The sequence below is a fragment of the Mizuhopecten yessoensis genome, unplaced genomic scaffold (genome assembly GCF_002113885.1).
Source record: "Mizuhopecten yessoensis strain PY_sf001 unplaced genomic scaffold, ASM211388v2 scaffold3023, whole genome shotgun sequence".
Lineage (NCBI taxonomy): Eukaryota > Metazoa > Mollusca > Bivalvia > Pectinida > Pectinidae > Mizuhopecten > Mizuhopecten yessoensis.
The window spans coordinates 918,735-935,134 of NW_018404837.1; the positions used below are offsets into that span (position 1 = coordinate 918,735).

At 33.0% G+C, this 16,400-nt stretch overlaps 1 protein-coding gene across 2 annotated transcripts in view; it reads left to right on the plus strand.

Annotated features, from left to right (window-relative positions):
* Positions 1–14,503, plus strand: part of LOC110446872 (carboxypeptidase D-like) — a 39,498-nt gene extending 24,995 nt beyond the window's left edge. For both annotated transcript variants that reach the window (XM_021492213.1, XM_021492214.1), the window contains 11 exons: positions 824–979; positions 1,389–1,557; positions 1,761–1,953; positions 2,262–2,397; positions 3,009–3,155; positions 3,743–3,847; positions 4,466–4,530; positions 5,324–5,455; positions 5,921–6,109; positions 6,448–6,556; positions 7,952–14,503. In XM_021492213.1, the coding sequence (XP_021347888.1) occupies positions 824–979; positions 1,389–1,557; positions 1,761–1,953; positions 2,262–2,397; positions 3,009–3,155; positions 3,743–3,847; positions 4,466–4,530; positions 5,324–5,455; positions 5,921–6,109; positions 6,448–6,556; positions 7,952–8,184 (1,634 nt within the window). In that variant the 3' untranslated portion in view covers positions 8,185–14,503. The remainder of the gene's footprint in view (positions 1–823; positions 980–1,388; positions 1,558–1,760; positions 1,954–2,261; positions 2,398–3,008; positions 3,156–3,742; positions 3,848–4,465; positions 4,531–5,323; positions 5,456–5,920; positions 6,110–6,447; positions 6,557–7,951) is intronic.
* The last annotated feature ends 1,897 nt before the right edge of the window (positions 14,504–16,400 follow it).

A 16,400-nucleotide genomic window follows, 5' to 3' on the forward strand; every position in this document is an offset into this window, starting at 1 on the left:
AAGTTAATTGTCCTCAGTCAAAATTACATGGAAAGTATACAGGTAAAGTTAATTGTCCTCAGTCAAAGTTACATGGAAAGTATACAGGTAAAGTTAATTGTATTCAGTCAAAATTACATGGAAAGTATACAGGTAAAGTTAATTGTCCTTGGTCAAAATAACATGGAAAGTTTACAGGTAAAGTTAATTGTCCGGCTCAGTTAAAGTTACATGGAAAGTATACAGGTCAAGTTAATTGTCCTCAGTCAAAATTACATGGAAAGTATACAGGTAAAGTTAATTGTCCGCAGTCAAAATTACATGGAAAGTATACAGGTAAAGTTAATTGTCATCAGTCAAAATTACATCGAAAGTATACAGGTAAAGTTAATTGTCCTCAGTCAAAATTACATGGAAAGTATACAGGTAAAGTTAATTGTCGACAGTCATAATTACATGGAAACTATACAGGTCAAGTTAATTGTCCTTGGTCAAAGTTACATGAAACTATTCTGAAGGAATCCATAAATGTATCAAATGGCTATCCTAGAATTAGTATGTGATGTTCAAAATCATTTATGACCTGGGGAAAAGTTCTCCATGTGCAACCCTGTCTTTACCGACATAGCCCTGTTAGTTAGACCAAACATTCAGGTCCTCCATGACATCTGTATGTGGTTTTATACAGAGTTCCAGCAGTAAAGTCTGGTTTTAGTTTCAGTTATTTCCTTGTGCCATAAGACACATTGGGGGGTAGACATTACAGAATGATACAATGTTATACATTATAATTGTACACCAATTTACAATGAATACACCATACACTGTACATGTTTTGTTACAGCTGTGCATGGAGACGTTTTGAACAACGATGGCCAGCCTATAAAAAATGCAACACTAAAGGTGGATCACCACTCCATGGTCATTCCTACCTCCGACAAAGGAGAGTTCTACATTATCCTCAGTGCAGGATCTCACACCCTTGAGATATCTGCTGAAGGTATGAAAACCATTAAAAAAAATGTAGATGTAGATATAACAAACAAATATTTAGTTGATTATTTTATCATAAAACACAGTGATTTAAGAATACACTTTTAACTGATTGTATGATTTTAAGGTCACATGTAATAAATAAATAAGTAATACGACTTATACATGTTCGTCTAATGTTACAGAAACCACAAGATTTTCATACAAACACATGCAAGTGTGCATAGCCAAATAACAAAGTATTCTAGCAGAGCTATATATGATACTTTAGATAAACAACAAAATGTTCTAGTCGGGCTATATGGTACAACATTCCCACATACATGTGATACAAGGTTCTGTATTCTAAACCCATTATAATACATGTGAGTAGAATGAGCTCAACAGCTAGATATATAATACATCTCTGGTTGTAGGTTATGAGTCACAGACCCAGCAGGCCCTGATTGAGGAGGGCAAGTCTTTCAGTGTCAAAGTATCCCTCAATAAGGAGCTGGATAAGATGGACTTCCACAGTCCTGGTACAGTGGGGCCTTTCCTCACCGATGTGGCCTCAAAGTGTCCCGACATCACAAATCTGCACAGGTAACTTTCTGTGAAAATGTTTAATTATAAAACAGCAGTATTGAATTTGATAAATCAACAGATTAGCTAGCTACATGACCAGGTAAAAGATTATTAAAAATGATACAAGGTAGCTAAATGAAGATAATTTACATAAACAAAAGAACAAATAATATGTCACTTATACTTTATACAAGGATGACAATATTAACTTATGATTTTAGCATTGGTAAATCCCCAAAGAGCCACGACCTATGGATGCTGGACATCGGATCTAAGAAACCAAGCGACCCTTCGTTGACCCACGTCCTGTTTGTGGGTGGTATCCATGGTAATGAGGTAGTACCTACAGAACTGCTATTACAACTGGCCTACGACCTCTGTGAGAACTACAAGAAAGATTTCTTAATCACCAAGGTGAGTTCTGGTAGTGATTGGTTAGGTTTTTTGTACCTGAAACCAATGAAATGGCTTACTGTGAGCCTTTGATTTTTTTCAGAACATACTCGTAGGGGGCAGATAGGACAGGTGTATTGAGAACGAAATTCATGATTTCAAATATAGCATCTTAACAAAAGTTCTATTTTGACTTTCACCACTGGTCTTAAAAGAATATTTAAACACTGTGTAAAGATTTGAATATTTTGTTTACAGTAGATTTTTTACTTGTTTATTGATAGTCTTAGTTTAACAAATTGAAAATTCGTTCCTGTTTTTTCTTACAGACATTGAATAGTTCTGTAATACATATTGTACCAAGCCTGAACCCTGACGGCGCCACCATCGCCGTGGCAGGAGATTGTAATGGAAAATCAGGAAGCAAGAACTCCAACGATGTGGACCTTGATATGAATTTTGACAGTAAGTCATAAAGTTGATATTGATTTATTTAATGCGTGTTCCTATAAATATCATTCCAAAATCATTACAACACAGCATTTAGTTATATCACACATGTAATGTTCTAAGACAAATTCTATACATAATAGTTCTTCACCATACAAGCAGAAGACTATTGTGTTAGCAACTTGATGCAATTAGAGATAACGAGAAACATCAACAATCAGAATGTATCATTATCTGTGAAAGACTTTGAATTTTTGTAAAATTAGTTGATTGTTCTATATAAAAGGAGAGAGAGAAGAACATATGTTCTATATAAAAGGAGAGAGAGAAGAACATATGTTCTATATAAAAAGAGAGAGAGAAGAACATATATTCTATATAAAAGGAGAGAGAGAACATATGTTCTATATAAAAGGAGAGAGAGAAGAACATATGTTCTATATAAAAGGAGAGAGAGAAGAACATAGAGTTTCCTGATTGTCAGAGCCGTATGATAAGTCGTTATTAGTGGGATGGCTATAGGCATAGTACCATGCCTTTTTATCAGGGTTCTTCATTAGGGTTTTCAGAATACTTAGATTATCTTTGTTTGATTATTTTATTTGTATTCTTCTCTATTTCCCTAGGTAAGTATGTCAACAGGAGTGGGGCCCAAGAGGAGGAGACAAGGGATCTGTCTGAGTGGATGAAAGAATCGCCTCCCACTGTCACTGTCATTCTCAGTGGGAGTCTGCTGGGGGTTACGCTCCCATACCGTTCAAACAACCCCAATGGTGAGTTATCTCCCTTTGTTTCAATTATAATGAGTTTGCCAACACAAAACAAAAGTTACATTAATTATTTTCACTTGGGGTACATATCCCTAATGGTATAATAGAATTTCTTTCTGTCATTAGAGTATTGAAAAGAAATTTCAGTCATCAGTTTCAGATTCTTAATAAATTGCTAAACCTAAGGCTTACCAATGGTTTGACTCGCATACTCCCATGATTGTGAATGGTAACTTTGAAAAATTATTTTTAGGAAAAATGAAAAAAAAATCCTTTACCAACCACCTAGCTATATGGTTTGACGTCGTTTGATTGTAAAAACTGATGTCATTAAATTGTTGACATTAAATGTGAAGTCATAAGTGTGTGTAGCTTATCTGTGCTCTTCCTTGTTGGAAGAGAAATCTCCCAAATCTAAAACGAAAGAAAGAAAACATTGTAAGGTGGGAATTCAAGGGTTACCTCCCACCAGAAAACTGAAGCCATACATAGTGATAATTCAAAGAAATTTTGATTTTAAATTGTGATCTATGGGTGATTGTTTTACAGATGTATAAAAGTAGAACATTTTGTTACCGCATTTTTTTCAGCCACCCTGACGGCTACAGAGAAGGTGATACTGGACCACTTAGGAAAGACTTATACCAACAGTCATCCTTTGATGAAGGCCGGCAAGACGTCCTGTAATAATTCTGGTAAGAGTGACAGTTCCATTATTTGTTCAGAATGTCTTGCCATTTTACTGTTTTATTGAGCCAGAGTGTCCCAAAATCATAGTTTACAAAATAAAAAGTTTTCTAATTCATTAATGATATGTTAATTTAGGGGTTTCTCTACATGTGTAAGATGTCATGAATTTTAGCCTTGATATTACCAACAGTGTTACAGTAATACTGCATGTGTTTTTACAGAACTTAAAAATCCATATATTTTGTTGTCAATTGATAGAATATTACAACAAGCCTGTATAAGATTCCTCTATAGATATGTATGCATGTGTAGCTAGCTTCCTACTTGTTGTAGATGAAAGTGATGATTTAAATCAGGCAGTACAGTTGTAATGTGAAGTGTTCAAGTTTTTGGCAGTTATGACTTTACAAGCTTACATCAGTGCAAAAATATAAAGTCCTTAGTGAATGTAAATGTTTCTATTTAATAACAAGTCATACGTGATACCATTCTCAAACAGATCAGCTGTTACAATCAGCCTCTTGTTGAATGGCAAAACAGGTGACAGAAATATCTGAGGGGATGTATCACTGTTTACTATGTGGTGTTGATAGGACACTAACCATACTTACTTTTATCTACAGATGTTCAGTTAACCAACAGTGTAGTGGCCGCGTCCAAAGTCCATCCACACGATGGCAGTCTGTTGGTAAGTACACAATGATTGTCGAGTCATGACACTGTTAGTTGTTTGTATATTTTCTCAATTAAAAATTAAAAATTCTAAAACCTAATTACTTCTACCTTAAAAACAATTGCTAAAAATCCTAAATTCTTATTTTCAAATATTTTTTTAAACTAGTACTATTTTGAAATTTGGACTGATTATATGTTGTTCTTACTTATCATTCAAATTTGTGAAAATTCTCATTTCACTCAAGAATTTAATATCAACAAAAACTACTTAATTTTATAACTTTTCTCATCGTCAGTCATCAGTATATATACCTATGATTAATTACAGGTAAAACATCAAATTAGTGTTAAAAGTAACTGATTGATTGGAAGCATGAACAAACCAAACTTGTTCCTCACATCAAATGCAAGACTTTGTATATTAATATTTTTCCTTTAAAGTTGTTTTCTCCAATTGATCTTGTGTCTGCCACAGTGGTGAACCATCTCATCCCTTATGGTTATCGACTGCGCTAGGAGAAGTTTTTCTGTATCAATAGAACACTGGAACAGTTAGTTGTAGTATTGGGTTTGACTTGTAGTCTCTTTGAAGCAATGGCATGTGATACATACCCTACATATTTTTTACCTTTGTTCAATCATCATGCACTTCATGATCTCAACTCAATGTGTTGATGGACCTTTAGATATTATAATTGAAATACATGCAATTCCTTTATCAAATAATGATTTCTTTATTGAAACATAAATAAATCAACAAAATCTCAAATATATAAATTTAATAATTTGAATGTATTTACTTCCAGGACTTTTCGTACAACTCAATTGGATCTACAGCGATAGAGGTGTACACATCATGCTGTGCCTACCCTGACGGACATAAACTTCTGGCAGCATGGCATGAACACCGGACGCCACTCCTTGACATCATTAAGGAGGTACGGTACATTGATTAACATCATCCAGATCTAGTTAAAAAATATGCCTCCACATTTGGGGAGAAATAAATCAACGATGCAGACTTCAGTATTTTTGAGGTAGCAAGCACCCTATGGTTAAGTGGAAAGGAGGGATTGTGAAAACTTTGATAGAAAATTGTCAATTGTTTGATATTATTTTGAAATTAGCACATGTACAAATATCATAAAGCTCAAAGAGATTCATGAATTACAGTTTAATCAAATATTCAGGCTACAATGTCATAACACATCACATGAAAAAGGAAAGCACCATCGCTAATAATTGGAAAATGTTCACCCCAACAAATTTCTGTTCTGTTATGTATCTAAATAGATATACCCACTAACATTTAATACATTCTATATAGGTCTTATATTGTATGGAGAAATAAATAGATACATTCTATAGACGATGGACACGGGAGTAACATGTTTATGTTGCAGGCTACTCGAGGTGTGAAGGGATATATCTATGAAGGAAAACAGGACAATCCTATGGTCAATGCCACGGTCACTATAAAGGGTTCTCGTCATCAATATCCAGTTGATCCAATTGGTTACTACAACCTTTATCTGGCCCCTGGTCACTACACATTGGTGGTCAAATGTGAAGGACATGAGACTCTGGAAAAGGTAGGTCACAAACATAATCTCTGGAAGGTCTAATTATTCCAGTCCAGTGGCATTATGCAAGCATGGATACCAGAAAATTCCTGGAAATGATTATGTCAGTTGCTGGTCCCATGGTGATTATTAATACAAATTTTAACTCTGATATTCAGGATGCCTTGTTATATAGTTGTGAGTTTTTATTTCTTTTTTAGGTAATTTTCATGTAATCATATTTTATTGATTGAACAACTTAAAAAAAGTTTCTCAATTTCAAATCGTGTGCAAAATAAGCAAAGAGGGAACTTGTCATTTATGTAATTGTCAATACATTAACAACATACTTTGGGGTTGGTTTTCAGAATGTGATTATTGCTGATGGTGAACCAAAAGTGCTTCATCTGAATGTTGTCATGGAAACCAAGAAGTCTGAATTAATTATTTCTACCTTTGCCATAGTTGCAATCCTTGGTAAGTACTATCCATTGCCTACTCAATCTTCTCTTTCCACGTTCTTCCTCTACCTTTCTTCTCCTTGGATCTCCTCACCCACTTCCCAACCTATATCCTTCCTTCATTTCCTCCTCCCTCTTACCATCCCACTTTGATCTATCTCTAAAGCACCTTCATTTTCTCTTCCCTTTAGCTCACCTGCCCAAAGGGCAGAAGAAGACCTTGACTTTCTTTCAAGGTCACAGCGGTCAAATATGTCAAACTCTTAAAACGACTTCTTAAGAAGAACTAAAAAGTATAGAATCTTCATATTTGGCTGATGGTTTCCTGAGATAGAGCCCGGCAAAGTTTGAGACTGAAAATGACCTTGACCTTCTTTAAAGGTCACAGGGGTCAAATTTGTCAAAAACATCAAATGACTTCTTCTGCATAATCGAAAGGCATAAAATTATAATATTTGGCTTGTGACTTCCTGGGGTATAGCTCACCAAAGTTTGCGAATGAAAATGACCTCAACCTACTTTAGAGGTCACAGAGGTCAACAACATTTTAAAAGATTTGTTTTTAAGAACTTAAAGGAATGGATTCATAGGGTTTGGCTGTTAGCTTTTTGGAGTAGAGCTAACCAATTTGAGAAGGAAAATGACTTTGACCTACTTACAAGGTCACAGGGAAAAATATGTCAAGCAACTTCTGAAGAAGAATAAAAAAAAGGATAGAATCTTGTAATAATATTTGGCTGGTAGTTTCAACAGATTGAGCCGACAAAGTTTGCGAGGGAAATATTTTTTTAGTGCAATATAATAATTAATGAGAATATTTTGCTATGACTGCTTAAATATTCAGGTGAGCAATACAGGCCATCTGGGCCTCTTGTTATTTCCATGCCTGTGTATAAATTCGTCCACACTCCTTTCCTTCCTTGCTCTTCCTTCTACACTCCATTCTCCTTTTCCTGTTATTCCCCTCTCCACCCTAAACCCTTCCTTTCTCTTCTCATCCCCTCCCTCCTTTTCTTTCTTTCTCTCCCCCTTCCTTCCCCAGTCACATCCTCTTCCTGGCTTCCTCTTTATCTCCTTGATTAACCCCTTCTTTTGTTCTCCTCTTTCCTAATTATCTTATTTTTACATCTCTTTCATTAAGCTCCCCAATCCTCCTGAAGATTATCTCTGATGTTGAAATTCTCATCTTGTGTAATATAAGAGCAAGAGGATGAAGCTTGAAGAAAGGAAAATTTCTATTTTTTCAATTCAATAAATGCCTTAGAATAGAAGTGACTACAAATTCTTAAAACTTCAAAACTACAGAGATGATGCACACCTTTGAATTTTCATTGCAAAGTTTAACCTATATTAAAGTGTTCTCGTTTGTTTCTTATATTTTGACTAAAGAACCTTTTTTGTTGTTTTACAGGAAGTATTACTCTTGCTATAGTCCTCTTGATGACTGTTCTGGTCTGTGTGCGCTCTAGGAGGGGGCCTGGTAAGGGGGGATTTCATCGCCTTAGTCTCAATGACGACGACGACGAGGGGGAAATCTACGACATGGGATCAAAGTCAAGTTTGTTAACCACTCGTGAATACCACGATGACAGCTCTGACGATGATGAACACAATATGTATGATAAACGGTTAATACGTCGTTAATATTGGTCAGGGTAATGTCTTCAGTTATGAAGATAAAAATATTATCAAGATATATATAATCTTGCCAAGAAAAAAATATGTATTTACAAACACAAGAGCAAGAAACAATGAACAAATCATTGTTTTATTGTTTGTGAATAATGTTTTTCTAGAAGTAGTTCTCACATTCCGTTCCAACACACCACCTGTTAACCCTTTCACCCCTATGTAACTTTAGTAGACTACCATGCATTGATATGGATGAGTCCATTATGGTCGACAGTGGTGAAAGGGTTAAAATGTATATTTTGAGATTACTGGTCCAGATTATGGTCTTTCAGTTACTTAAAAGCATAATGATTAATGAGAACTTTGGCGTGAGAATTTCGCCAAATTATGTTTTGCTTTATAAGTACATGTTGATGCCTTTTTTGTGTTATTTACAAAAGATAAAAAGGACTAGCCTCCATATAGGGTGACGGTGAAGATATGTATTAATCTTCTTTTTGTAATAGCTTTAGAACTTTAGGAAAGAAACATTACACTTAAGTCTAGGTATGATCCTGGAGTGTTTATTATGCATTAAGTCCCAAGAAATATTCAGAAGTGTGAAAAAGCTGTTTACCAAACCAGTGACATTACTATAGAAAGATGGGAGGATTGTTTTATTCACATTGAAAATGGAATTTGTTATTAGTTATGAAAAAAAATAATAGTATTAATGTTTAATTGCTTTAAATATTTTCACTGATTTTAATTGAATAGAATGTAATTAATGATTGGAACTTTAGGAAAACTTACCATTTTCAATCATATTTCATAGAAAAAAATCTGTATGTAAGATTTTCAAAGTGTAATTTGTGTGTTTAGCATGTTTTGGATGAACTAATTGTATTAGTATATTGTCACTATCAGAACTTGAAGTACAGCATGAACATAATATTCTATCGAAAAATTACATTTTCTTTTTCTAGATACATAGTTCATATAAATTTTGTTCATCCAGACACTCTCAGTTATACATGCAACAACTTTTTGAAATCTGGAGTTTTATAAAGTGTGAATTTTTACTACAATGCCAAGAAAATGCTAATGATATGACAGAATTATCCAGATATTAGTATCTGAATCCTATCTTATGGGACCATTGACATGCTTGACTTATAAGGGCTTATTATTACTGATGTGCATAGAAATGATTTAAAGTCAATTGAAATAATGATCATCAAAAGTATGCAGATATTTTCGGAAACTACCTAGTAGTCAAACTTATTGTCTTTTTTTCGATTTGCTTCTTAAAATGTACCTTCTTGAAATATATCTGTGAGAGTGAAAATATATTGAGCTACTGATGGGATAGTACCAAATCTCATTTGATGAAATTGTATCAAAAGTCCGTCCTTTAGATGAGTTATTTTCAAGACTTCGTAAATTTTAGTAATCGGGTACATGTGCAAAAATGTGAACAAATTTTACTCAGATTTAATAGTGATACAATGTACTACTCCTGATAGAATTTAAAATAATTTTATTTTTCTATAGTCGACTAGATGTTTGTGGAGAGAGCGTCACTGGTTTGGTAAATACAAGGATGTACTAGTATCTGTGAAGGTATATGTACACTAAGGGCGGCGTACCACTTGTGTTAACTATTGCAGGGGTCAAACCTTTCAGTGATGGCGCATGTCACTGACACATGGACTTTTAAGGAGGAAGGTCACCTAACTTGTACATCAAATAGTGTTTATCACTGTCGCAGTGTTTCATATTTAAGGTCAAGGACACAGCAGATAAGGAAGATCAAGGTCGTTTTAGGGATACATACAAATATTCCAGAAAATAGATCAATCCTGAAAAAGGATAGTTCAGGAATATTTAGGGCACATACCAGTGTCTAAAACTCTGGATATGTAACTGATGTATGAGAAAGTTCTAATAAACAGATCCATAGTACACAATTCATTCAGCATAGGTTCATATCAGGGACCAAAGTAAAATTACTCAGGACTAATTACAAAAACCTGAAAGCTACTTAAATAAGCATACATCACAGTACTTGAAACATACATGGTCATATCAATAATACGGGTGACCGCTTTATGTTCACTTCACCTTCATTTCTTGCTTATTTTGACCTTTGGCCCCAGATCACTGTATCCCTTGACCTATAACCTTTGATTATATCAAAATTTTTATCATGACACAATTGTAGAATTCTTATCACACAATTTCAGATATGTCTGCTGGCTTTGTCTCCTTGACCTTGATTCCTTACTACTTCACCTTTAACCCCTAATAAATTTGAATTGACCTTTGACCCCTGCAGTGATTGGATGACACAATGTGGTACAAGGTAGTACACCAGAACACTTACCACAGTCTGTGATACTCATTGCTACATTAATCTCATTCCACTAGGTACATGGGATCACATGTATATGATACAAAAATTGTACAGTTAAAACACTATATTTTTCCCAATGGAGAATTTTTTGTTTGTACATAAAATGGAATGAATGATAACAATACCTAATTGTATGTGATTGATACATATTACATTATATTAATATGGATATCTAACAGCTGTTTTTGAGAATTTTTCAGAAAGCTTTGTGTTCAGGTTTCCCCTCTGGATCCATGTTTAAAATTTTCTTCATTAGCTTTATGACAACTTAATGTGAAATGTTCATCTAGTATATTTTAAGGAATATTTTATTTCAATTTGAATGTTCAAAAACAAATAGCACCAAAATAGATTTTTTTGCATAATTTTCAAAAAAAAATATTTTGAAATTTTATGTTTATAAGTCGTTGCTCTAGCCAGGCTTTAGACGAAATATCAGTAGTCAAAATTATCTTTGTTCAGTTAATGATTTACTGTGATTGTGTGTTCAAATTACACAAACCTGTAGTGATATGTAGGAAGTACATGTTTCTGCACCCCTAATAGATTGTAAAAAGTTCATGTTTGATTCCAGTTATTCAAAGCTATGATTCAAAGGCCAAAAAACAAATTGTTTCAGAATTACATAAATAGAAAAGTATTTTCATAGTCAATTTGTGCTGCACTGATTACGTCATGAGTAGACACAGGATGTAATTCTCTCTGGTAAAAGTGAATTCAAGATCCCTATATATAAAACTATTTGCTGCACCTATAAAGTCCACATCCATGTCTTCAATAATTGTTCTATCAGTAAATTCAATGACAGAGGTACAACTATACCATGATATGTTTTTAGGATGGATAGACTGGTTATACACAATGTATTTGTTTAGACCTTAGTTTACCAATTATCACACAGATTTATGGGAACTTTTGAAATACCTACATTAAAATTCATACTTTGTAAACTCAAAAATAATTATATGAGCAGGACTTAAGTTAATTTACCAAATAAAGAATTAAAGCATAAAAGGCATTAGTGTAGTGACAAAGTACTCCTATGGTATAATCAGTTGTTTATAGTCTTATGGTAAAAGGAGATTTTTCTGCCACAAATTTGGAAAAAAAAAAGAAAAAAATGAAAACTTGTTACAGAAATAAATGTTCATAGATTTAGACTAAAAGGACAACATTATGAAAATGAACATTATATATAAAAAATACAAAGCTTTGAGCAGCCAAGTAAATCACTTCTGACTGATAGAGCTGGCTTACTGTAACAATATTCAATCTATTTATATCTATGTACTAGTATTGGTATACATCCTACCTCTGAGACCAGAATAGTTCTGTACTAAAATGTGAATTACCTTTGCAATCTTTTGATAAGAAAAGACTACTGCTGACATAAAGTTACTTACACTAAGAATTACACAGTTAACCTGGGACTTACAAACTTAGCATACATATTGCTGGTCAGTTGATGTTACTTAAGTGTATGTTCTAGCTATGATTTACTGTTACTTAAGTGTATGTACTAGCTATGATTTACTGTTACTTAAGTGTATGTACTAGCTATGATTTACTGAGATTTTGTGCATGTTTCTATAATTCTCCAGTTTCATTAAAAAATCTAAGTCTTCCCATTGTTTTCAGTAGTGGTTCAATTCTCAGAAATTTTGATTTAAAACAAAATTCATTTCAAGAAAAAAACTCTTTTGTGTTATTTTGCCAGTTCAGTTTATGTAGAATTGTCGTGCCTCGGCCTGCTGAAGGTTTGGCTTACACAGGTAGCCAAGACTAAAAGTGTATGTATGTTGACCAACTTACATAATGCACATTCAGGTGATTAGCTTTATTAAATAGTTGTCAATTACTTTGCCTACTTCATGTAATATATAGGGAATGTGAACCTTAACAACTATTTTGTGTTTGTTAATGTGAAAATGACATAATTGTGCTGACAGGATTGAACTTTCTTGTCTTTTAACGTAAACACCAAAGTGAGTTACAGATGTTTGGATAATTTTTTGCTTTTGTGTTAATCATCAGTATTCATACCAAGATACAGCCAATCCAAATATAACCAAAAATAAATAAACGTTATTTCTGAGTCTTGGTTACCACAATGTTTATCATCTGAAATTTGTTACATTTTCTTTGGAAGGAGAAAAAGCTGAAAGCAGATTGTACTTAAACTAATGATGGCCTAGATTTTAACTCACCTGATCATTACAACATAAATTATACAAATTTTTTAAAATTTGATGGATGACTCTTGTTCAGTCTGAAACCTCTAATTGGTCTTATTGCTGAAAGTGAAAAGACTATGTTGCTGTAGATTGCTATACAGGCTTACTGTACTTTAAGAGAGGAAATTACTAAGACTTAATATAAAATCCAGTCTAGACAGGGATCCAGATAAGACAGTTAATGCCAGTTTAGACAGGTGATACTGTACTTTGAAGTATGTCAACTTTAAGGGTTTTGTATAGCATGAAATTGTTAGACATAAATATATTTACATTCACAAAAGATACAGTGATAAAGTTAACATATCGCCCGACAGAGTGAATGAAACAATACAGAAGAAAATACAAACAAAGAATGCTTCATGTTATCCAGGTACCTTTATATGAAGGTTTCACTTATGACAGTTATTTTGTTTGTGATGTAAATAAAACATTATAGAGATTGGACTATTTTTTAGAATGATACAATACAACATGTTTCGAATTACCAAGAATTTACAACGAATTTTTTTTCTTAATTAATAGAAAATGACATTCACATTGTTTTCAATAACAGTTCTTAAATATGAAATTGATGAAATTTTGAAACTAAACTTCCTTTTTCCTAATCTTTGAATGTTGTTGCATCTTTGAAACTTTTCAAAGGATTATTTTAAACATCAAGAAAGGCATATTTTTGAAATAGGAATATACAATGTTCTGATTTAAACTTATTTAGTCCAGAAAAATATTTTTATACAGAATTGTTTGTTTTTGTTTCTATAAATTATTATATTTCAGATACATAGTATTTATGTCTTGCATTGGGAAATATGCACAGTGTATGTATGTACTTAACACTTCGAACTCAAAACAGTTGTTTACTATTGTCTATATACAGGGTAAATGATAATTGTTCATGATATCTATCCTTTTGAGATAATTTCCACGGTGCACCAGGTAGTTTATATTTTTAAATAAACATGAGAACAGAGATATAACAAAATCAGATACCATGGAAAACTAAACAAAGATAGAAATGTCCAAACAAGTGATTTTACACTGCAAAACTTTCAGTAATAACAGGATATTTATACACCCTCCGATATAAAGAACCTCGACTGTAGAGAAAAGGAACTTTATCCTACTAAATATTGTATTAAGTCAACATTCAGTCTTATCAGAAGATTACTTTGTGACCTGCCAATGTCTAGTGAGGTCAGCGACCGGTCAATTTAAGGTTATCTTACTCTTACCTTGGTCAAAAACATTCTGTAATAAACAGATCAGTTGACCTTACCTGTTGTTAGAAGATTTGTTAGTATATCATTTGTTATAAAATATAGCCTGTTTACCGTCAGAGAAATATTTCATGGTAATTAAAAGACTTATATCAAACCATCAAGATTACCTGTTATTTACAGTATTTACTCAATGTAATCATTCATCCAAAATTGTACTTAAAGTATTAACGATGCTGAAGTTGTCAAGCTTTCTAGAATCTGATATTTGTTGTCAAGACAAAATTGTTGATAATTTAAATACTTAAGGTAATCTAGTCATTGTGTGTTGGAAGGTCTTATTCTCGTACAACCAAAACAAGTAACCAAAACAAGTCGTTTCAGGTGTAAGATATTCAATCCAAGAAACATAATGTATTCTATGTATATGTTTATGTTCCTATGCTGAAGGATTTTTTTCATCTGTAAATATAGTTTCTAATTAAAATTTAAAATTACTGTTGATGCAAACTGCCTTTATGAAATGTGACATAGTTTGATATATAAAAGATGTAATGCGTATACATGTAAGATATTTCCTGCACAGTTAATTTCCCCAGATTTTTCTGTGCTTATTACTAGGATTTAAATGTTTAAATTAAGGGTCCATGGACCACTGCCCAAAACTCGAAGTGTTGAAAACTGGGTTTTTTCTCTGCCTATAGCTTTGATGAATCATTTCTGAAATGAAAACCCTACCGTGCTTGAATTTTATGAGAAATAACAGATATGTAATTACATATATATTAAAAATATAAATCAACAAGTGTTCTGAGTGTAAAAATAAGATATAAATCAACAAGTGATCTAAGTGTTAAAATGAGATATAAATCAACAAGTGTTCTGTGTGTAATAATTCAGCGGGTCCAGTATAGGATTCAAACCCTGGACTTCAGATTGTTATATTTTCGCTCTATCTGATCCAGCAACCAGGTCAACAGAAGTGTCTTGGCCCAACTGTGCTACCGTTATTCCGTCTGCGTATTGCAGAGTTATCTTCTCTTGGGAGCAGGGATTGATTGTTACGTCATTGGTTTGTGTGAGAAAATTACGTCGTTTTCTCAAAAATTGATGACTTTACCCTCACAAACAAGTGACGTAACAATCAACACCAGCTCCCAAGAGAAGATAACTCTGCAATACGCAAAGACGGAATATCCAGACGAAAGTTAAGGAGAGCTTATAATTACTATAAATAGGAAAAAACACATTGCCGTGGACAGGGACCCTTACCATGTGTTTAAATGATGTATGATACAGTTGATGCTTTAATATGCTGCATTTAATTCATGCAAAATAAGAAAATAAAGATCAGACAGGTAATCTACAGTAGTTGTTACTGTAAATGATAGGTATTATTCTTAGATGTACAAACTTATTTACAATAAAATGTACTTTGAAGCTTCTAGTTTTGCAGGGTTCTATTTTTGCAGTCAATTCCTGAAAACAGTGAATTAATTAATATTTTGTCATATCTAAGAACTTTATCAAAGGTAATACTACAATAAACTAAAGAGATACTGTTCTTTGTGTAAAGCATAATATTGAACCAACGAAAAAAGAAAGAAGTTCAACTTACCCTTTGCCAAATTGTTGATAATTAATAGTACTAGGGTGAACGTGTTTGCACCACATTGCCTTTGTCATTATTGTTATATGTACTTTGATTTCTATGCATATTCATAACGTCTTTGTATATTTATGCTTGGAATAATTGTTTTTCACCTTTTCAAATCTAGACCATTTATTTTGTTTTCCAACCTCAATTGGTTTTCTATGATTTTTAGAGTACATGAGCTATGAAAATAATTTTGCTTTAACGTTTTGTCTCCATTTTTTTCTATTTTTATTCAAGTATTTATGCTATATTATTGCTTTATAAGAGCCTTGCCGAGTTATGATGTGTTTTGGCTTCACTTGGATGGAGCCCATCAAGTCTTTAATATAATGATATATATATATAGGGATAAAAGATTGTAAATGAAATTTTATCTCTTTATAGAGCCATTATTAGATAGGTGAAATACCTTCAAAAATATTTTGTAAATGGTATACTGAATGATTGCAGGATTGTTAAGTATTACTTTTGTTGTTGTTGCTTTAAACATTTTTTTATTGTTATATTATGTATTTGCTACTCAATAACTACTTCCTTGTTTTTCATGTGATTTCACCACTGTCTGGTGTCGGGGAAACTCTCATCAAATATATATATCTCACAGTAGCTACAATGTTATCAACAAAAAATAAGATATAAAATTAAAAAATCACAATCCATTCCCTACTTGCGTTATTTTTAGCCTACCATCATCAGAAGGTGGGCTGTAGATGTACGAGTTG